Source organism: Rhinopithecus roxellana, chromosome 20 (assembly GCF_007565055.1).
Source record: "Rhinopithecus roxellana isolate Shanxi Qingling chromosome 20, ASM756505v1, whole genome shotgun sequence".
Taxonomy (NCBI): domain Eukaryota; kingdom Metazoa; phylum Chordata; class Mammalia; order Primates; family Cercopithecidae; genus Rhinopithecus; species Rhinopithecus roxellana.
The window spans coordinates 19512574-19533366 of record NC_044568.1 but is presented as its reverse complement, the minus strand read 5'-3'; the positions used below and the strand labels follow the sequence as shown (position 1 = coordinate 19533366).

The 20793-nt window shown below is 62.0% G+C and overlaps 1 protein-coding gene across 6 annotated transcripts in view; it reads right to left on the bottom strand.

Moving 5' to 3' along the window:
• The window catches only part of PIEZO1 (piezo type mechanosensitive ion channel component 1), a 74814-nt gene that overhangs the window by 519 nt on the left and 53502 nt on the right, over nt 1-20793 (bottom strand). For 2 of the 6 annotated variants that reach the window (XM_030924323.1, XM_030924325.1), the window contains exons 11-50: nt 20406-20506; nt 20010-20270; nt 19060-19171; nt 18796-18974; nt 18560-18708; nt 18266-18448; nt 17849-17982; nt 17532-17740; nt 17254-17430; nt 16586-16711; nt 16314-16514; nt 15435-15639; nt 11661-11765; nt 11145-11298; nt 10821-11064; nt 10647-10743; nt 10385-10556; nt 9703-9792; nt 9524-9627; nt 9125-9196; nt 8020-8120; nt 7369-7465; nt 7241-7294; nt 6982-7154; nt 6716-6822; nt 6349-6528; nt 5939-6197; nt 5672-5860; nt 5257-5569; nt 4753-4885; nt 4522-4669; nt 4216-4430; nt 3963-4121; nt 3729-3876; nt 1236-1424; nt 1018-1110; nt 764-936; nt 530-652; nt 367-446; nt 67-253 (exon numbers count right to left, since the gene is read on the bottom strand). In XM_030924323.1, the coding sequence (XP_030780183.1) occupies nt 67-253; nt 367-446; nt 530-652; nt 764-936; nt 1018-1110; nt 1236-1424; nt 3729-3876; nt 3963-4121; nt 4216-4430; nt 4522-4669; nt 4753-4885; nt 5257-5569; nt 5672-5860; nt 5939-6197; nt 6349-6528; nt 6716-6822; nt 6982-7154; nt 7241-7294; nt 7369-7465; nt 8020-8120; nt 9125-9196; nt 9524-9627; nt 9703-9792; nt 10385-10556; nt 10647-10743; nt 10821-11064; nt 11145-11298; nt 11661-11765; nt 15435-15639; nt 16314-16514; nt 16586-16711; nt 17254-17430; nt 17532-17740; nt 17849-17982; nt 18266-18448; nt 18560-18708; nt 18796-18974; nt 19060-19171; nt 20010-20270; nt 20406-20506 (6196 nt within the window). Of the gene's footprint in view, nt 1-66; nt 254-366; nt 447-529; nt 653-763; nt 937-1017; nt 1111-1235; nt 1425-3602; nt 3877-3962; nt 4122-4215; nt 4431-4521; nt 4670-4752; nt 4886-5256; nt 5570-5671; nt 5861-5938; nt 6198-6348; nt 6529-6715; nt 6823-6981; nt 7155-7240; nt 7295-7368; nt 7466-8019; nt 8121-9124; nt 9197-9523; nt 9628-9702; nt 9793-10384; nt 10557-10646; nt 10744-10820; nt 11065-11144; nt 11299-11660; nt 11766-15434; nt 15640-16313; nt 16515-16585; nt 16712-17253; nt 17431-17531; nt 17741-17848; nt 17983-18265; nt 18449-18559; nt 18709-18795; nt 18975-19059; nt 19172-20009; nt 20271-20405; nt 20507-20793 lie in introns of those variants that run through there. The other 4 variants (XM_030924324.1, XM_030924327.1, XM_030924326.1 and 1 more) reach the window with 3 other exon arrangements.

The window sequence follows — 20793 nt, the reverse complement described above, 5'->3', positions numbered from 1 at the left end:
GCTGGTGAGTCCTGGGGCCGCCCGGAGCCCCCTGAGCTGCGGGGTGCCCCCCAGCCACTCACTCACCCGTAGCCAGCCAGGAAGCCGAGGCTCGGTGGGCTGACCTTGTCGCTGAAGATGACCATGGGCAGCAGGTTGCAGTCGGTCCGGCACTCCTGCAGCTCGATGACCCACCACTCAAGGAAGCCGGTGGCCCCCGCACCCTGCTCCCTCCGCAGCTGGATGCGCACGCCGAGGTAGTCGGCCTCCTCGTCTGGGGTGGAGCAAGGAGACGGTTGGGGCCGCAGCCACCCCTCTCTGGCCTCCCCCAGCCCCGGCGCCCATCACCTCTCTCTGGCCTCCCCCAGCCCTGGTGCCCGCACTCACTGGGCTGCAGCTGCTTCACAGGGTTGGCTTCGGGCCCGTTGGGGGCACGGATGTACTTGGGGAAGAGATTGGGGATGACCCTGCAGGGAGGTGCTGGCAGGTCAGGCCTGGCTCAGCCAACCTGGCCCAGCCCTCCTGCCCAGCGCCCAGGCCCTTCACTCACACAGACTGGTCCGAGGTGCCCTCGAGCAGGCTGGCCAGCTGCCGCCGTGCAGTGCTGTTGGGGGCCAGGGCCAGCATGTGCTTCTCGTTGGCGTACTCCACAGTGCCTCCCTTGGCCAGGTCCCTGGGGGTGGGAACACAGCGTGACCCACTGTGGTGGGGCCACTCCCCCAGGCCCTGCCCCAAGTCCAGGCCCTGCCGCAAGTCCAGGCCCTGCCCCAGGTCCAGGCCGCACCTCTGGAAGTTCCAGGTGAAGCGCAGGGTGATGTCAGCCGTGCCATTGTAGAGCTCCCGCTTCATCTGGGCGCGGCTGGGCGGGCTGATGCGCCACAGGGCCCCAGAGCTGCCCTCAATCTGCGCCGTGACGATATCCTCAGGGCTGTACTGGCTGATGAACTGCATGGCCAGCTGGGTACAGGTGACACCCTCAGTGACGGCGGCCACATCCCCCGCCCCCCACCAGGCTGTCACAGGGCAGAGGCCACTTACCGGGTGGGGGTCAAACTGCCGGGACAGCTCCTCATAGGCCTGGGCCGTGAAGGGGATGATGGATGGCTGCTGGGCGCTCATGGTGAACAGTGGCTAGGGGCAGGTACGGGGACACGGGGCCGTGAAGATGAGTGTGGAGGAGCCGCTGGGGGTGGCACGCCACCCCGGCCAGAACCCCCAGGGGATGGGAATGGATAGGTGGGCCCACACATGCTCACCTCATAGCCGCCCAGCTTGAGGGTGACGGTGACATCGATGGGCTGGTTGACGACCCCAACCACGGAACGCACCAGCGACATGAAGAGTAGTGGGAACCAGATGATGGCGATGAGGAAGAGGATGATGAGGCCACCCATGCCATACTTGACGATCTTCTTCTTCTTCTGCCCTTTGGGCTGCGGGTATTTCTGGAGGGGAACAACACAGGTTGAATGACCGCATTCTCCAGCTCACCCAGCAGCCCACAAAAGCCCCAGCCTGACCTCGGCATGGCACAGCTGTAGTAATGGCGGGCAGACGCAGGCCAGTGGAGTAGAACTAAGAGTCCAGTTGGAACCCAGGGGCCAGTGATCTTAGACAAGGGACCTGTGACCGTTCAGTGGGAACGGATAACCTTTTCAACACAGTGCGGGCACCGCCCCAGGCAGGAGAATGAAACACAGCTCCTGCCTCACACCATGTGCCAACATTTACCTCAAAGTGGATCAAAGAGCTAAACTTCAGAGCTAAAACTATAGAACTTTTAGAAGAAAACGGGCAAATCTTCATGAACCTGGATTTGGCAAAGGAAACAAAGTAAACCAGATATTACCAAAATAAATACTCTGTGCTTCCAAAGACGCCATCAAGAAAATTTAAGAGAGAATCCATAGAATTGAAGAAATTTTCTGCAAATTATATCTGATAAGGGTCTAGCAACCAGAGAATATAGAGAATTTTTCCAACTCAGTCATTTCTAGCCAATGTATCTACAGAAAAAAAAACCCAACTGCTGGGTGCAGCGGCTCACGCCTGTCATCCCAGGACTTTGAGGTTAGGAGTTCGAGACCAACCTGGCCAAAATTACAAAAACTAGCCAGGTGTCGTGCACACCTGTAGTCCCAGCTACTCAGGAGGCTGAGGTGGGAGATTTGCTTGAACCTGGGAGGCGGAGGCTGCAGTGAGCCAAGATCATGCCACTTCACTTCAGCCTGGGCAACAGAGCGAGATCCTATCTCGAAAGCCCTGGAGAAAGGATTTTAATAGACATTTCCCCAGAGAAGATACACGAATGGCCCAGCACATGAAAAGAAGCTCAACATAGGTCAACAGGGAAGTGAAAAAAGCCCACAGCAAGCCACCTGTTCAGCAGGAATGGCCAGAACAAAACAGACATAGTAACAGGTTGTTGAGGATGTGGAGAAACTGGAACCTCGTGTTGCTGGTGGGCACCTAAGATGGTGGAGCTGCTGTGGAAAACCAGCAGCTCCTCACGATGGAAGCCACCACCAGCCCTTCTAGCCCTGGTGTGCAGCCACAGAACCGGGGGCACAGGCACACAGATGTGTACCCTGGCGTGCCTGGCAGCATCGTGGGCAACAGTCCATCAGTCCATCAACAGGTGAACATGTTGTGGTCCATCCATGCCATGGAATATCATTTGCCCATAAAAAGGAAGGCCGTACTGCCAACGTGTGTGGACCTCGAAGACACCATGCTGAGTGAGGAAAGCTAGTCACAAAAGGACAAATTCTTTCTGAGCCTGTTTTCATGAACTATCCACTGTAGGCAAATCCATAGAACCAGGACCTAGACAAGGGGTTACTGGGGCCAGGGGAGGGGGAAATGGAGTGACAGCCAATGGGCACTGGGTTTTTTCTTGTTACTTTTTTAGAGATGGTCTCACTCTGTTGCCCAAGCTGGAGTGCAGTGGTGTGATCAGGCTTAATGCAGCCTTGACCTCCTGGCCTCAAGCCATCCTCCCACCTCAGCCTCCAGAGTAGCTGGGAGCACAAGTGTGCACCATCACGCCCAGCTAATGTTTGTTTTATTGTAGAAGAGATCTTGCTATGTTGCCCAGGCTGGTCTTAAACTCCTAGCCTCAACTGATCCTATCCCTCCTTTGGCTTCCCAAAGCGCTGGGACCATAGGCGTGAGCTGCCATTGCCGGCTAATTTTTTTTATTTTTACATTTGCTGAGGTGGGGTCCCACTGTGTGGCCCAGGCGGATCTTGAACTCCTGGCCTCCTCGATCTCTTACAGTGTTGGGATGACAGGTGTGAGCCACTGTATCCGGCCCAGGGTTTGTTTCTCAAGTGATGAAAATGCTCTAAAATTGATGATAGTGGCAGATGCTCAACTGTGAATCTTCTAAAAACCCCTAGCATTGTACTATTTAAATGGGTGAGTGGTCTGATGCATGAATTCTCTCTCAACAAAGCCATTAAACAACGCAGGGAACAGTGTCCATCCGGTCCTCCTTGCATCAGGCCCTGCTTTGCTGCCAGCCTGCCTGGAACAGGACCAAGTCTGCTACCCACTTCTGCCCCTGGCATTCGCAGCTGCCAAGATCACTGGCCTCGTGATCAGCCAGTGGGTGGGCTCACCTCATGTCCCCATGGGCTGCAAGCCCCGGGAGGGCCACCAGCACCACAGGTTCTCGTGGCAGCAGTGCCTCTGTCTTAGGGAGAGGGCACATCCCTTGTCCAGGCCCCCGCCCTGGGCCCAGGCACCTTTTCTGTCTCTCGGCTGCATTTGATGATGAAGATGTTGGCATAGATGTCCTCCACGCACATCCAGCTGGACAGGGACAGCGTGGTGTCCGTCCACACCCAGTCCATCACTGCCCGCAGCTCCACCAGGAACGGCACCAGCCGGAACCTGCCCACAGCCAGGGTTCCCATCAGGTGGGCTCCCTCCTGCCCGGGCTGTGACCCCCACCCCAGCGGACCTGCACTCACGCTCACCCCTGGAAGAGGAAGAGGTTGAGGTGATTGTACTTCTTGGTGAGGAAGTTGCCAAGGATGCGGGTAGGGTAGCCGCAGCGGATCTGGTAGGCAGACAGGGCGAAGTAGATGCATTTCACAAAGTACCACAGCTGGGCCACCGCGTTCTGGCTGAACATCCTGGGGTGGGATGGCCAGGTCAAGGACCCCATCAGAAACGGAGCCCTGCAGGGCCCCGCCCCCAGACACCGAGCACCCCTGCGTGCGGGCCCACCTCTCGGTGACCGCAGGCAGGATGAAGAACATCCATAGGTGGATGGCCAGCACCAGCGCCACCTGGAAGGCCAGCTTGCCCAGCACGGTCTTGCGCAGGTAGAGGGCGCGGTCGACCACCATGGTACTGAACTGGATCAGCAGCATGACCAGGAAGGCCTCGGGTACCTGGTCGTCTGATAGGGAGGACGTGATGTCCGTGGCCGCCGAGTGTTTCTGTGGCCGGGAGAGCACAGGTCAGGGGGAGCCAGGCCCTGGGGATGTGGGTGGCTGCTGAGCTCTGCGTGCACTGGGGTGTCTGGCTTACCCCAAAGGCCCAGAAGCCAAAAATGATGATGATGAAGTCGACGACGTCAGCCAGGAACATGAGGGCGTAGACATCGGTGGCTGCGCGGTACTTGGTGTGCAGGATGTCATGGAAGAAGCGCTGTAGTGGCCGGTATGTGCCCTGGGCCCTGTGGAAGGGGATGTTCAGCCTGGTGCCAGTACCCGTCTCCCCACCCCCACTACCCAGCTGCCCCCGGCCACCACCACTCACAGGGACAGGCAGAAGCCCTGCAGCCGCCGCCCAGCCGCCCTCACTCTTCTTCCAGTGCGGCTTGGCCTCTTCTCTCTCCCCGCGGGGGCCTCTTTCTCTTCCTTCCCCTCTTCTTCCTCCCTGTCCTCAGCTTCTGTAGGGGAAAAGCTGACTTCTGCCTGGGGCCCCTGGGGACTGGGTCTGGCTCCCGACCACCCTAAGAGGCTGGCATTCACCCCATCTGACAGACGAGCAGACTGAACACAGGAAGCGCCTAGCGTCACTGGCAAGGAGACAGCTGGGGCTGTGTCCTCTGTCTGGGGCAACCGTGAGGGACCAGCCCAGGCCAACAGTCACCCTGCATGTGGCAGGCAGAGCCAGGAGCTGTGGCTCCGAAGCGCCTTCCTGGGATCCAGGTGGGCCCTGCACTGGGCTTGGCCGTCTCATCTGAAAAGGACCCTCACTGCAGTAGCCCCACTCAAGAGAACTGGGTAGGCAGGAGGTTGTGGGACGGGGCGCTTATACCGATGGCTTCCGGTCCTCTCCGTGCTGGGCCCTCCTTCCTCCTCCTCCTAAAACGTAGACTGATGCGCCTCGTGTCACGGGGCCTGAGCTCCGCTTGGGGTTCTGGGGTCCCATCCGTCGGTACGACCCTCGCTTCCACGTGAACATGGTCCTCGGTGGTGGCCTCGGGCACTCCTGGCTCCTCCTGGAGCCCTGTGCCTGCCTGGGGTTCCAGCAGGGCCCCTGGCCCCTCCTCAGCCCCCTGCTCCTTCCTGCCGCTCTGGTCATGCTCCTTGGATGGCGAGTCCTCCTCGTGGTCCCAGAGGCCGTAGGACTGTGGGGTGGGAGGCTGTGGTGAGGGGGCCTTGCCTCCCGGCAGAGGGCGCACGTGCCCAGAAGGCCTGCCCAGCCCCGCACTGGCAGGGCTCGCACTCACCAGCAGCTGGGAGCGGTGGAAGAAGAGGGCCATGAGCTGCACCAGGTCGTACTTGATGTAACCGTCAGTCTTCTCCAGGCCCAGGATGCGGGGCGGGAAGTAGGGCTTGTTCTCGTAGCGCCGCAGCACCACGTGGCTGTTCCAGGGGAAGAATCCAAACTGGAACAGGTACTTGACGACCACTGAGACCTGCGGGGGAGGGGGCTCAGCACGGGAGGGGCTCAGCGCAGCGGGCCAGGCGCCCCCTCCCCCGCGGCCTCGGCCCACCTCGGTGAAGACGATGGCCGTCATCCAGAAGCGCTTGCTGGGCCGCGGGATGGACAGCATGGCCCACAGGAAGACGAGCACGGGCAGCACCAGCGAGCCAGCAGAGGCCGTGACCATGTGGTTGAGGATGATGATGAAGTAGCAGAGCAGCTCTGAGTGGGCGGCCACACACTGGTACACGGCCTGCAGCAGCCGCAGCGCCCGGCCCTGCCCCTCCGCAAACAGCTGTGCCTCCTCCAGCTCTGGGATGCGCAAGCGCCTGCAGGGAGACCCGCGAGTTGGGGGGAGCCCCGGACTGCCCGGAGGCACAACGGCCCGACCTGCTGCCGGTCACAGACGGGCTCCTGTCCCCGTTCGGCGGCTCCCCGAGGGCCATGGTTAGGCTGGAGTTGTGCGCGTCCTGCCCCCACCTGTCCAGCAGCAGCTCGCTGGCCGTCCGCATCCGTCCCTGGTGCAGAGAGGCGCCAGCCTCACGCTCCCCGGGGTCGGTGACTGCCTCCTCACTGCCACTGCGCGTGTGGTAGCCGGTGCTCAGGGGGCTGCCCGTGTCGTCCGTCATGCTGCTGAGTGGCTCCTCCGCGCCCAGCCCACTGGGGAGGGAAGCCGGGTCACAGAGAATCCTGCTCTATGGCCTGACCACAGGCTGCAGGGAGGGTCAGCGTGGAAAGTGCCCACGGTCCTTTGGTGGTCAAGGGAATGGTGAGGGTCGGGGATGGCTGGACACTGCCCACCCTCCAGGGGCAGCAGCTGCGGTTCAGGGATCACGCCAGCACCTACCTGGACACTGTGCTTGGTGCGTCGGGGGCCTCGGTGGGGCCTGGCAGCGTGGCCTCGGCCTCGCTTGTGTACAGCTGATCCAATATGCCCCGGTGCACTTCGCCACCCTGCAGGGCACAGGAGGGAGCTCAGGGCTGCCTGGTATGTGTCCCAGCTCTGGTCCCCACACAGGGTTTCGTGTAGAGTGGGCATGGGACTAGGCTGCTAAACAGGCAGGGGCGTGGTCAGGCAGAGCAGGGAAGAGCGTGGTGCCTGGGCGGGCTCACCTGCAGGAGCTCCTGCGTGAGGACGTAGCGCTCTGCCCGCAGCACGTCACTCATGGTGCTGTGGTGCCGGGTGAACTCCTGCAGCCAGCGCGTCAGCCCGTCCACCAGCGCCTGCCCCAGCACCCACAGGAACTGCGCCGTGCTCAGCACCCTCTGTACCATGTGGCTCCGGCCTGCGGGAGGGCAGGAGGGGGCGCTGGACGGGCAGCCTGGGGGGCCAAGAGAGACCTCCCACTCCCCAGCCCCAGGGCCCACGCACCTGCCACTGCCTCCTCGGGGCCCTCTGCCGGCTCCACCTCCTGGCTGGGGCCACCTAGGCACAGGATGCTGGTCAGTGACTGGGAGTCCTGCAGCTTCCCCTCAGAGTCGCCACGACCCCCAGCTCACCTGTGGGTAGCTGTCCTGCATGCTCCTGCCTTGCCTGCTCCTGCTGCTGCCGCCTCAGCACCGTCTGGGCGTTGGTCACCCACGCCTGGTACGCCATCTGTGGGCCAGCCCCCTGGGTTAGGACCCGGCCTTCCAAGCCATCGGACCCAGGAGGGAAGAGGAGGAATAGCCAGGGTTGGGCAAGCCTGGCCCCAGATCCAGATCCCTGCTCTGTGTCTACCAGGGACCTCCGTGTCCCTGAGCCCCTCCCAGATGCGGACCTTGAGGGGCTGTGGGTGAGGACCCCCACGCATGCAGCCCACCCAACTCCTGGTCTAGCACCGAGAGCCAGGGGCCCAAGGACAGACCCAGGACAGCCAGGCAGCCAGCACAAAGGTGTCAGGCCCATCTCACAGGTCAGGCCACAGGCAGCCACCAGACCCTGGGTGTTCACAGCCAAGACCGTGGGGCAGCAGGCTACACATGTCCCATGTCCCTGTAGCCTGGTTTCCCATGGGACTTGGGAGGCCTGGATGGGGCTGGGTGAGCTCACTGGAGGTGGAGGAGCTGGGCTTCCAGGCCTTGGGGGCATCTGGCACCCCCTATGCTGCCCTGGCCGAGGGCCACAAGCTCTGTGGTTGCAGTGGGGCAGTCAGGGCTCTCCCACCTCACCTGGAAGGCACTCTGGGCCGATGGCCTAGGGTCTTCAGGGGCAGCCTCCTCCTCTTCCTCGCTGTCAGACTCAAACAGGAAGTAGTCCCCAGAGTGGATGACTGTGGGCAGGCAATGCTGAGAGCCAGCCTTCCATGCAGGGAGACCCACAGCCAGACCCTCTCCGCCTGCATGGGCCAAGGCCCGAGAGCCACCCTTCCCATGTGGAGCAGCTGGGAGCGGTGCAGGCACAGGACACAGGCCAGCGCGGTGGGACAAGACAGAGGCGGGCAGGGCAGCTGAGGAACAGAGCCAGTGCAGGCTGGGGTGCTCAGTGGGCTGACTGCAGAGGACGTGGGAAAACCCAGGAGAGTTAGAAAAACAGACCAGGCATGGTGGCTGACACCTGTCATCCCAGCACTGTGGGAGACTGAGGCGGGCGGATCACCTGAGGTCAGAGATTCGAGACCAGCCTGGCCAATGTGGTGAAACCCTATCTCTACTAAAAATACAAAAATTAGCCGGGCATGGTGGAGGGCACCTGTAAACCCAGCTACTTGGGAGGCTGAGGCAGGAGAATCCTTTAAACCTGGGAGGCGGGGGTTGCAGAGAGCTGAGGTCACGCCATTGCATTGCAGCCTGGGCAACAGGGCAAGACTCCATTTCAAAAAAAAAAAAAACACTGGTTTGGAGTGGGGCGCATGCTTGTAGTCTCAGCTACTTGAGAGCCTGAGGCAGGAGAATCACTTGAACCCAGGAGGTGGAGGTTGCAGTGAGCCGAGATCACACCATTGCACTCCAGCCTGGGTGACAGAGTGAGAGTCCGTCTCAAAAAGAAACAGAAAACGTAGAACGATGCAGTGCTGCTGGGACCGACCAGGTGAAACTGCCGCTCAGCTTCTGTGGCATCGGAGTGAGCTCTGAGACGCCCCCGTTGGAAGGGCTGGGGCATCACCCAGGGGTCTGCAGCCAGTGAGGCACCCCCCGACCCAGGAGGCCTGAGCGCGTCCTGATGCTCAGGGCCTGGGGGTCAGGGGAAGGAGGGGAAGACAGCAGCCTAGGCAGAGGACAGGTAAGGGCACAGAGGGCCTGAGAGGGTGGCCACAGGCGGGCTAATTGGGGGTACCTGTGGCGTGGTCCAGCCAGGGCCGCCACCACTGCCTCCGTGGCGGGGAGGAGCCCCCTGGACTGTCGGGCCCTGTGGAGGGGTGGGGTGAGCGTGAGGGAGCAGTCAAGGCACCAGGAGGGGTCGGGGCTGTGAGTGTCTTGGGGACAAGATGATTGGAGACAGACACGGAGACCCACAGTGATGGGGGCCATGTGAGGCCACGGGGCTCAGAGCCCATGTGCGTGGACGGACAGTCACGGGGCGGCCATGGGGCCTGCCAGACAGGGTTATCACGCGGACAGGACAGGTGGGCTGGGAGCCTTGTGGGACATCACACGGGCACAGACATGGCACACACCAGCAGGCACAGACATGCTGGACAGGGGGCCTTGGATGCTAGACTCCAGCTGCACTTACCTGGCTCCGGGCCTGGGTCCTTGGGGCCCAGGGTGTCCTGGGGGCGACCGCGGTCTGCCCGGCCCTGCCTGTGCTTCTCCTGCTTGGCACGGATACGCTCCATCCTGTGGGGGGGAAAGGCCGGGTACGCTGAGCACCAGGTGGAGGAGCCAGGGAGTCCCCGCCCTAGAGGTACCTACTGTCTTTTCAGCTGGGCCAGGGACTTCTCCTCTGTCCTGCGGTGGAAGTCGATGCTCTTGAGGTTGGCAGCGTTGTAGAGGGCAAAGCCCCTGTCGGGAGGCAGGGATGGGGTGTGAGCACCAGGCACTCAGCCCCAGCAGCATGGGCAGCCGCCGCTCCCCGCTCAGCCCGGGATGGCTCAGCCGGCTCCTCTCTGCCCATGCTGGGCGAGAGGCACCCACAAGGGAGGCATCTACTGCCCCCACCCTCTGTGCTGTCTGCAGTGAGGACAAGCCCTTCTGCCGTACAGATGCAGGGGTGTCTGGTGGCACCCACCCAGCTGGAGCTGCAGGGAAGCAGGCAAAGCTGGCCCCAAGCCCGAGCCCCTCCCTGGGGCATTCGTGATACCACCCAGGGGCCCTCCCGCCACTGGGACACGTAGCCCTTAGCAGGCAAGTCGGCCGGGGGTGAGACACCAGCTACCGTCGGAACTGCAGCCCGTGGTCTCTGACAGACCCAGCACTGGGGCAGGGTGTGATGTGCCGGGGTCTGCTGTCCTTCATGCTCTAGATGACATGCCCATGTCACAGAAGGGTGGAGCCTGTTCTCCACCGGCTGGGGCCTGAGACAGCGAGGTCCCTCCCATTGCCTCCTCCCAGCCCCAAGACGGGAGCTCTGGGCTGTGTCTGGGCCAGAGCTTGCCTGGAGGCCAGCAGGGCGGTGGCCTGGAGATCGGCCCTGACGTGCAGGTAGTAATAGCTGAGGAAGACACGGCGCTGCAGCAGCAGGAAGAAGAAGCAGATGCTGTCCCAGATGATGCCGGCCTCCTCCACGGGCAGCAGGCAGTCCTGGTCTCTGCCCATCATCTCCTTGGCTGCAAGGCAGGCGCCAGCAAGGGTCAGGCTCAGGCCCAGGGGCAGGGGGCTTCCCCACACCCTCCCCAGCCGCCATCCTCGCCACTCACGGTCATAGTAGCCCTTGACGGTGCACACAAGGCTGAAGAGCTGGATGACCCAGCAGAAGCCGGTCTGCATCTGCTCCACGAAGACGCAGGCCAGGAGCTGGGAGAAAGCAGGGTCAGCAGGCTCAGCAGGGCCCCAAGGCAGGGCAGGCAGGTGGGGCCAGGGGCTGGGCTCACCGACAGCATGTTCTTGGAGATGATGACAGTGACGTTGTACAGAATGAGGCAGTCCCATAGCACGAGGCGGGCCCGCGTGTCCCTCTGCAGCAGGGCGGTGCCGAAGAGCAGCAGGTAGAAGCAGGCCAGCAGGTAGCCCAGCCCGAAGATGCTGATTCGGGTGGCCCCCGTGACAAACACCACCACCAGTACCAGCCAGAACAGGTACCGGAAGACGGCCACCTTCAGCATGTCGAGGTAGGACCTGCCAGGCCGGAGTGTCACGGCGGGCGCCCCGGCCACCCCTCCCAGAGGACTCCCCATGGAGGGTGGTGTGGGACCCACCTGCAGTGGATAAAGTTGGGCACAGGGTTGGGCTCCCCCCGCAGCGGCTCCAGGCGGTCGGTGTTGACGCCAGCCATGCACTGCCACTCCTCCGTGCGCTCAGCTGAGAACACTTGCCACTGCTGGGAGGCGCACAGCAGCAGGAGGAAGTCGCCTGCAGGACGCAGGAGCCGCTGCTGTGCTGCTTGGGGACCCACACGAGGTGGGCATGGTGCATACAGCCTGCCTCCCGCCCCAGGCCTGTCGGCGTGCAGCCACTGGGAGCGGGGACACATCTGCCTGCGGGAGTGGGCGGGTGCTACTGAGGGAGCCCTGGCGCGGGGGCGTCCGTACAAGGGCTGCCGTACACACATGCTGAGGTCTATGTGTGTGCGTGTGAGGTCAGGGCCTGCAGACTGCCATATGCCTGACTGCATGTCTGCCCTTGCAAGCCTGTGTGCACACTTGTGAGCAGATTGTGGGGTGTGAACATGCTCTGAGGGTCCTCTGGAGGCAGGGGTGGTGGGGGGCACTCACTGATGAGGTTGGTGGAGTTGGGGGAGCGGAAGAAATCAGGCAGGTACAGCCACTTGATGAGTGCGGAGTTCATGGGGACAGCCCGGCTCCAGCGCCACGGGTAATCTGGTGGTGGGAGTGTCATGTTAGGAAGGGCCTGGCCTGCCTGGGGCCTGAGATATCCCATCCGCACCTGCTGACCAGCGGCTTCAGAGCCCGAGACTTGATCACCAACAGGATCCATGGGAATCACCTCACGTACACCTGGTGTCTTGAGAACTGACAGCTCTAGTGTCCTGTGTGTTCACACACACACATTCCTTTTTTTTTTTTTTGAGACGGAGTCTCACGCTGTCACCCGGGCTGGAGTGTAGTGGCCGGATCTCAGCTCACTGCAAGCTCCACCTCCCAGGTTTATGCCATTCTCCTGCCTCAGCCTCCCGTGTAGCTGGGACTACAGGCGCCCGCCACCTTGCCCAGCTAGTTTTTTGTATTTTTTAGTAGAGACGGGGTTTCACCGTGTTAGCCAGGATGGTCTCAATCTCCTGACCTCGTGATCCGCCCGTCTCGGCCTCCCAAAGTGCTGGGATTACAGGTTTGAGCCACCGTGCCCGGCCACACATACACATTCCTTCAACTATGCACCAAGCCCCCGGGGGCAAAGCAACCAAGCGGGAGGCCGGAGAGCACGGGGATGGGGGCTGCTGGGCCTCCCTGGGTTGTGGCTCACACGGCTTCATAGTCCATGATACGACAGTGCGTGTGATATGACAGCTCTGAAAACAGCCAGAAGCCGCATGCAGTGCAGACACCTGCAGCAGCCACAACAGGGAACGCTGCTCAGCACGTGGGACCGGGATCCACGGGACAGCCTAGACAGACCTCAGTGTGCTCTGCCAAGTGAAAGTCAGACCCAGCAGCACCCGCTGTGAGTCCTGCTGACGTGGCATCCTGACGGGACCACGTGCCAGGGATGGGAGGCGCCTGCGGGGGGAGGGAGCCATGGCTTTGCCGGCCCCTGGCCACACTTCCTAGGAGGCGGGGAGGGGGTGGATGTGACTCCACACATACGCAAAACCCACACACCGTCTGCCGCAGAGGGAACCTCACGATACGAAAACAAAGTTGCCTCGATGTCAGAGAACCCGGGTTCTCTAACGCAGGTGTTTTACAGGAAAGACGTGGAGCTCAGAGCTGAACCTGGGAAGCAGATGAGGCAGCAATCCCTGGGAGCAGAAAACAGGACAGGGCCGTGTGGGGCGGCTCAAGCCTGTAATCCCAGCACTTTGGGAGGCAGAGGTGGGCAGATCACCTGAGGTCAGGAGTTTGAGACCAACCTGGCCAACATGGTGAAACCCCGTCTCTACTAAAAATACAAAAATTAGCCGGGCGTGGTGGCGGGCGCCTGTAATCCCAGCTACTCAGGAGGGAGGCTGAGGCAGGAGAATCGCTTGAACCCGGGAGGTGGAGGTTGCAGTGAGCAGAGATGGCAGCACTGCAGTCCAGCCTGGGCGACAGAGTAGGACTCCGTCTTGAAAAAAAAAAAGAAAAAGGAAAAAGAAAACAAGATGGGCTTGCAAAGGGTGGGGCAGGTGGAGAAGGCCCGGAGCTCCCAGGGCCTGAAGCTGGGACCACACAAGACTAAACAGTGCTGGTCCCACAGCCAGTCCCAGAGATGACGACCAACATCGGTGTCCACACAGACACAAATACCTGAGTAAAGAAATCAGCAGAGGACAAAGGACAGCTTTTCCTTACGGAAGATGCCAATTAACATACGTAGAAGAGTTGAGGAAACAGGAAACCGCCATTAGGAAACAGGGCCGAGCGTGGCGGCTCACACCTGTAACCCCAGCACTTTGGGAGGTTGAGGGGAGTGGATCACCTGAGATCAGGAGTTCAAGACCAGCCTGGCCAACACGATGAAACCCTGTCTCTACTAAAAAAATACAAAAATTAGCTGGGCATAGTGGTGCCTGCCTGTAATCCCAGCTACTTGGGAGGCTGAGGCAGAGAACTGCTTGAACCAGGGAGGCAGAGGCTGCCGCTGCGCTCCAGCCTGGGTGATGAAGCAAGATTCCATCTTTTAAAAAAAAAAAAAACAGGCCGGGCGCGGTGGCTCAAGCCTGTAATCCCAGCACTTTGGGAGGCCGAGACGGGCGGATCACGAGGTCAGGAGATCGAGACCATCCTGGCTAACACGGTGAAACCCCGTCTCTACTAAAAAATACAAAAAACTAGCCGGGCGTGGTGGCGGCGCCTGTAGTCCCAGCTACTCGGGAGGCTGAGGCAGGAGAATGGCGTAAACCCGGGAGGTGGAGCTTGCAGTGAGCCGAGATCTGGCCACTGCACTCCAGCCTGGGCGACAGAACGAGACTCCGTCTCAAAAAAAAAAAAAAAAAAAAAAAGTTCTTGCTATGTTGACCAGAGTGGTTTCAAACTCCTGGCCTCAAGGGATCCTCCTGCCTCGGCCTCCCAAAGTGCTGGGATCACAGGTGTGAACCACCACGCCCAGCCAAATAAGGGGAGACCACGTAACAGTGTGTGGCCAGAGGGGCCAGGGCCTCCACTCAGCAGAGGGGAAGCCCAGTGTCTGTGGATGACAGAATTCTCAGAAAGTGACCAGTGAGAAATGGCAGCTCTCCTGGATGGGAAACCCAGCTGATGGACGCACAGAGACAACAGAAAGGGTCTGTTTTATGAAGCCACAAGGCTGACCCCAGACAGCCCACCAGTGCCAACAGGCTGGGTGCCACTGTGGGGCAGGTGGGACACCCCTGAGCCGGCCGCATGCACAAATGTGACTCCCCATCTCAGACTGCAGGGTGCTGTGTGCCTTGAGCAGACCCTCATCACCAGGACAGCCACGCAAATCCAGTCTCAGGGTGTCAGCAACACTGCCGGCCTCCCTCCAGAACTTCCCAAGAAACAGGAGAGGCGGGGGTGGCCTAGACCCAAGACAAGAGACTAGAGCAAACATCAGACCAGATCCCATCTGAAAACCAAACAGCCACAAAGCAGGGTGCTGAGGCCGGGGCTGTTTGAATGCAGAGGACACATTTGACAGTGGCACTGCCAGGAGACAGGTCCGTGCGTGCGGGGCTGTGGGCTTAGGGACACCCGCCCCCGGGAGACGCTCAAGGCAGCTCTTGGGTGTGAGGTATCACGGCCGACCCACCCGGGGACCAGAGAGGACGCAGCGCTCTTTGTGTGACTCACAACTTTCCTGAAGGTTTGAAATATTTCAAGATAGAATATTGGGCAAAAAAGAGGCCGGGCGCGGTGGCTCAAGCCTGTAATCCCAGCACTTTGGGAGGCCGAGACGGGCGGATCACGAGATCAGGAGATCGAGACCATCCTGGCTAACACGGTGAAACCCCGTCTCTACTAAAAAATACAAAAAATTAGCCGGCCGAGGTGGCGGGCGCCTGTAGTCCCAGCTACTCGGGAGGCTGAGGCAGGAGAATGGCGTGAACCCAGGAGGCGGAGTTTGCAGTGAGCTGAGGTCCGGCCACAGCACTCCAGCCTGGGCGGCAGAGCAAGACTCCGTCTCAAAAAAAAAAAAGAATATTGGGCAAAAAAGAAAGAGTAACAGAGCCTGGAGGGGGCCAGGCCGCCCCTGAGAGAGGATGTAGATGAGGGTGTCTGGGTAGGATGTGGGGTGGGCAGGAGGGACTGGGGGAGGCCAAGGCTAAGTCCAGGAGGGTGGACAGGAGCCCGGGGCAGGCGGGAAACACCCCACAGGCGTCCACAAAGCCACAAAGCCCACACCCACCCAAGCCACGTGATCCTCACCGATGCACAGGGCTGGGGGCATCCCCAGGCACAGCAGGTACTGGTACAGCAGGAACAGAGCCAGAAAGAGGCAGTAGTTGGGCCAGAGGCGGGCGATGGCCTGGCGGTGCCTGCGGGTGAGGATGGCCACCAGCCAGCAGCCATGCAGGGTCACCATAAAATTCATGCGCTGCCCAATCACGTTCACGGCCATCAGGAAGCAGATCTGGGGAGGGGAGAGGGCGGGGTGTGGGGGTGCAGTGAGTCGGGGAGGGCGGGGTGTGGGGTGCAGTGAGTCGGGGAGGGCGGGGTGTGGGGATGCAGTGAGTCGGGGAGGGCGGGGTGTGGGGGTGCAGTGAGTCGGGGAGGGCGGGGTGTGGGGTTGCAGTGAGTCGGGGAGGGCGGGGTGTGGGGGTGCAGTGAGTCGGGGAGGGCGGGGTGTGGGGGTGCAGTGAGTCGAGGGAGGGCGGGGTGTGGGGTGCAGTGAGTCGAGGGAGGGCGGGGTGTGGGGGTGCAGTGAGTCAGGAGAGAGGGGCTTTCTGGTCCCACCCAGCAGGCCTCAGGCTTGCAGCAGCCCCGCCTGGAGGCTGTGGGCATCAAGCAAGGGCAGGGCCAGTGGTGTTGTCAAGAGGGCTGGAGTGGCTGGCAGTTGCCATCATGCAGGGGAAAATGAGGCTCCAGGAGGTGAGCTGTACAGTACAGCGAATCTGCCTTGGCCTCTTGCCTCTTATCAACACCAACACCACAGGAGGCCAGGGGGAAGCCTTGCCGGGCCCTGTCCCCCGCCCCCTGTGGCCCAGACAGACCCAGGTGGGGCCAGGCTTCTGGTGCCTGCACGGTGCAGCCCTCCCTTCCGACGGCCAAGCCCTGCCCCAGGAGGAGGCAACGTCCCTGCCTCACCTCCAGTCCGAATTTGTAGAAGAAGAAGTTGATGAAGTACTTGAGGCAGCCGAGCAGATCCTGGTCCAGCTGCTGGCGGGTGCCGCTGGCGAACACGGCCTGGGCGGGCAGTGGGGCCAGCTGGTGCTGCCGGCGGTGGTGCTCCTGGCGCCGGTACACGATGGCCTCGAATACCAGCAGCAGCAGCACCTGCAGGTGGTTCTGCGGGGGGGCAAGGGTCAGGGGGCAGCCGGGTACTCGCCCGCCCAGCAGCCCACCAGCCCTTCACTCACCTGGATGTAGCCCAGGTTGGGGAACCCTTTCCGCACCCCAAACCAGTTGGCAGGATCCACGGGCCCCCGGTACAGCAGGGACTGGCTGATCTCCGTGGTCAGCAGGTTGGTGCTGTTGGGGGAGGGCTGGCAAGAAACCGGGCATCAGTGCCCCTTCCCAGGCCACAGTGCCCCCCTGGCCCTGCCTGGAGCCCACCACAGCCACAGCTCCGGGGCAGGCCCACTGCTGCCCCAGCCAAGGACACGGGCTGCTGGCCTTGGAGCCACCTTCACAGGGAAGGCGACCAGGTGTTTGAGAAACAGGGAGACCACAGGCAGGGGCTAGGGGAGTGAAGAGAGGTCCAGGGAGGAGGGATGTGTGAGAAAGTGCCAGGCAGCAGCTGCCTGACCGTCTCTCCCTGCCCAGGCCTGGGGTGGGGCCCTCCCCTCCTCCCCTCCTCCCCTCCTCCCCTCCTCCCCTCCTCCCTGCAGCAGACCCTGGGACTCCACCCCTACCAGACACCCTTGTGTGCGGGGAGTGGACCCCTGGTCCACAGATCAGGTCAAAGGATGCTGCCTCCAGGAAGCCCCCTTGGCCCCACTGCTCTGAAGCAGCTGCCCTGGGAGGGTGGGGCTGTGAACACAGCTGCCTGGAGCTTCCTCCCGTCTCCGCCCACGGGGGTCAGTACCTCAGTGCAGTTACTGGAATACTCCTGAGGGTGGACAACCTTGAGCTGGTACAGCATCTTACACACGATGATGACGCAGGTCCACACAGTAGACAGGCAGGAGGCCATGGGTCGGAAGCGTGGGTAGGGCAGGGCGAAGGCCCACAGCACCACCAGCAGCAGGTTCATCACCGACACCTGAGGGCAGCGGGCACGTGGGGCTGGGCTTGGGGAGGACAGCCAGGCAGGACAGAGCAACCCCACCCCAGACGGGAAGCTGAGGTGCCTGCCACACTCACCTCCTTCAGGGCCACCCAGACGGTGTACACGGCCACCAGCTTGAAGACGTGCAGCTCCAGCAGCCGCCGCAGGAACACCTGCACCCGTGAGAGGACGTCCGAGAAGCCAGCTGCCAGCTCCAGCAGCCGCTCGGCCACCAGGCCCCACTTGGCTGCGCCTGTGACGGTGTGAGGGTCAGTGTAGGGTGGAAATGGGGAGTCCCAGGTCCCTGTGCAGAAGAGGCTCTGGAGCTCAGAGGGGACTCTGTCAACATCCCCCCAGCTGGGATGTGGCACAGCAGACTGGGTGGCCTCTGTGCTCTGCCCGCCCGACTCACCTTCAGGCACCTGGGTGGCCTGGTGGGGAGTGGCCATGCCCAGCCCCTCAGCCCTGGGGCCCTCCTCCTCCTCCTCCTCCTCCTGCTGCTGCTGCTGCTGCTGCAGCAGTGGGGTCCCGCTCACTGCATCCTGCCTGGGAGAGAGTCCGAAAATGGCATCTCCCAACTGGGTTCCTGCCCCTCTCATTTCCTGGGCCTGGAGGAAGCGCTGTTTGCACCACTGCTGCTGCAGCTGCCAAGTCAGGCGCATAGTTGCGTCGGAACTCATGCCCACTGTCCCCAGGACCTCCATGCTACTGCCATCCCCTCGATGTGAGCAAATAGAGGATGTGGCTCCTGTCCAAATCCCACCTGGCTCCCTCCCTGGCCCAGGAGGCTGCACCTCTCCAAGGCCAGCCAGGGAGGGCAGGGCCACACCTGTGAGCCCAGCGCGGGAGGCGCCTGCCAGGCGGAGACACATGCTCCATGTCGGTGAGCTGCATAAAGGGCCGGTGAAAGTAGTGCAGCTGCAGGATGCAGGCCAGCAGGAAGAAGCCGGGCACCAGGATGCTGGAGAAGAGCTCGGACACGCTGAACTGCTCCAGGCCCAGGTCCCCCAGCCTGCGGAGGGTTAGCATCAGCACCGGCCCGGCCCCTGGTGGAGCCGCTGGAGCCCTGGGGAAGTGCACGGGGTGCCAGCGCCGCTGCCCCACCGCCCCAGCCTGGACTCACTGCTCATCAGTGAAGCCAGTGAGGTTGCGCCAGTAGGCGGGGAAGTCCTGGAACTGGAAGGTGTAGACGGCGATGAGGACCAGCATGGTGTAAGCCACTACGAGCCACCAGAAGGCCTTGAGGAGCTTCCGCCACAGGCTGTAGTAGACCTGCCGGGTGAGGGGGGACGGTGAGGGCCGCGGTGAGGGCCGCGGGGAGGGTCTGTGCCCCAGCCCCCACCCCGACCCGCCAGCCACCTGGAAGAGGGTGAGGCACAGCAGGAAGAGAAACATGTAGACAATCTTGTAGACCACGAGGCGGCCGGCAAAGCTGACCACGATGAACATGCCGGCACACACGTAGATCCAGTACTTGGCATAGACGCCCTTCACCAGCTCCCCCAGGCTCTGCAGCAGGGTCTGCGTCCGCGTGGGCTCTGTGGGCCAAGCCGGGGGCAGGCGATGGCATCGGGGCGGGCGGGCGGGCAGGAGGGCAGCCCCCACCTCTGGCCTGCCACTCACCTGTGTCTGCCACAGTGACCTCCGTTAGCGCAGCTGGAGCCTCTGCCTGCTTCAGCAGCTTCTCTTTCACAAACTGGCGCAGCAGGAGCCAGAAGGTCAGGGTGTAGAGCAACTGCGACAAGAGCGGTATGTCACAGTCAGCCGGGGGGCCCAGCACCCCTCCCATAGCCAAGGCAAGAGCCCTCAGGGAGGCGGCTGGCGCCAGGCCATCTACACCGGCCTCCCACAGGCACCAAACACCCTCTCGCTCACACCCACCCAGAGGCACATGAGCACACACTTCCATACCCACGGATGAGTGCATGGGTTCACACGCGCTCACACAGTCACACGGGTTCACTAGTTCACATGGGCACAGATCCATGTACACACATGCACACATGTCCACATGCTGGAATGCACATTTACCCACATGCATGCTCACATATGCCCACAGGCTTATGTGGAGGTGTACACACAGGTGCACATGTTTGCACACACAGGCTCACAAGTCTCACAAGGTGAGACACAACCCGCTGGCCTGCAAACAGGTGACCAGACATGATGCTGGCACCCAGCTCACATGGACACACAGGCACCCCGTGAACACATGGCCTGCACAGCTTGTCACTGAGACCCAGGGTTGTGCCAGTGGGCAGAGCCCATGCTCACACACAGCATCAGGGGCGCAGGGGTGGTGCCCACGCCAATGGGCAGAGTCCACGCTCACAGTGTCGGGATGCAGGGTTGGTGCCCATGCCAACACAAGGTTGTCTATTTGCTCAACAAACGCTCACTGAGAAGCTACTCTGGGCTGGCCCTGGGTGGGCAGAAGGGGACCCTATTGTGACAGACAGACACGGATCTACCTTCCTGGCGCTGCTACTCCCCTGGGCAATGGACATTGAACAGGATGATGACCCTGACGGGTCCATGCACCCAGGCACCCCTGGATGTGGTGGTGCACTCACCATGGCGCCAAGGTCCAGGCAGGGGTAGCGGGTGTGCTCCAGCCCCAGCTGGCGCAGACTGACGGGGCCCAGGGTGGTAGGCAGCTCAGGGCGCAGGTCCATGGCCCACACGTAGCGCAGACAGCACAGCGTCATCCCGTACAGCAGGATGCAGGGTGAACATAGCATGGCCAGCTGGTGGCGGCTGCGCACTGTCCAGATGAGGCAGGCCCAGAGCAGCAGCACAAAGGTCAGCCAGCTATGGTAGGTGATGCTCCACACCTGCGTGGCAGAGGGGACTGCATGGCCGCCCAGCGCACCCCCCCCCAGCGATGCCCCACACCTGCGCGGCGGAGGGAGGGGGCTGCACAGCCACCTTCCCCCACCCCATCCCACCCAACCCCCACAGCCGCCTACCATCATGGCGATGAGTGCGCACACATAGCTCTGGTCCATGATGAGGTGGCCCAGGCTGTGGAGTGGGGATGCCTCCCTGGGCTCAGCCCGCTTGGGCTGCACTGCAGGTGGGGACAGAGGTCAGCTCCAGCGGGGTGATCTCCAGGCAGCCCCCACCCTGACTATGCCCTAAAATTCGGGCCATGGGCAAGCATACAGCAGCAGGGACGGGCCCCCGGTGGCCATGGTGGGCTATGGGCAGAACACACGGGTTCCAGCGGTGGAGCTGACACTGTTCCCCGAGCGTCAGGGATCGCCCTGCCAGTGCCAGCACCTGCTGTTCTCTGGGCCTCAGTTTCCTTGAAAGGGTGGGGCGCATAAGGTAGCCCTGACCCCGTTTCCAGCCCTG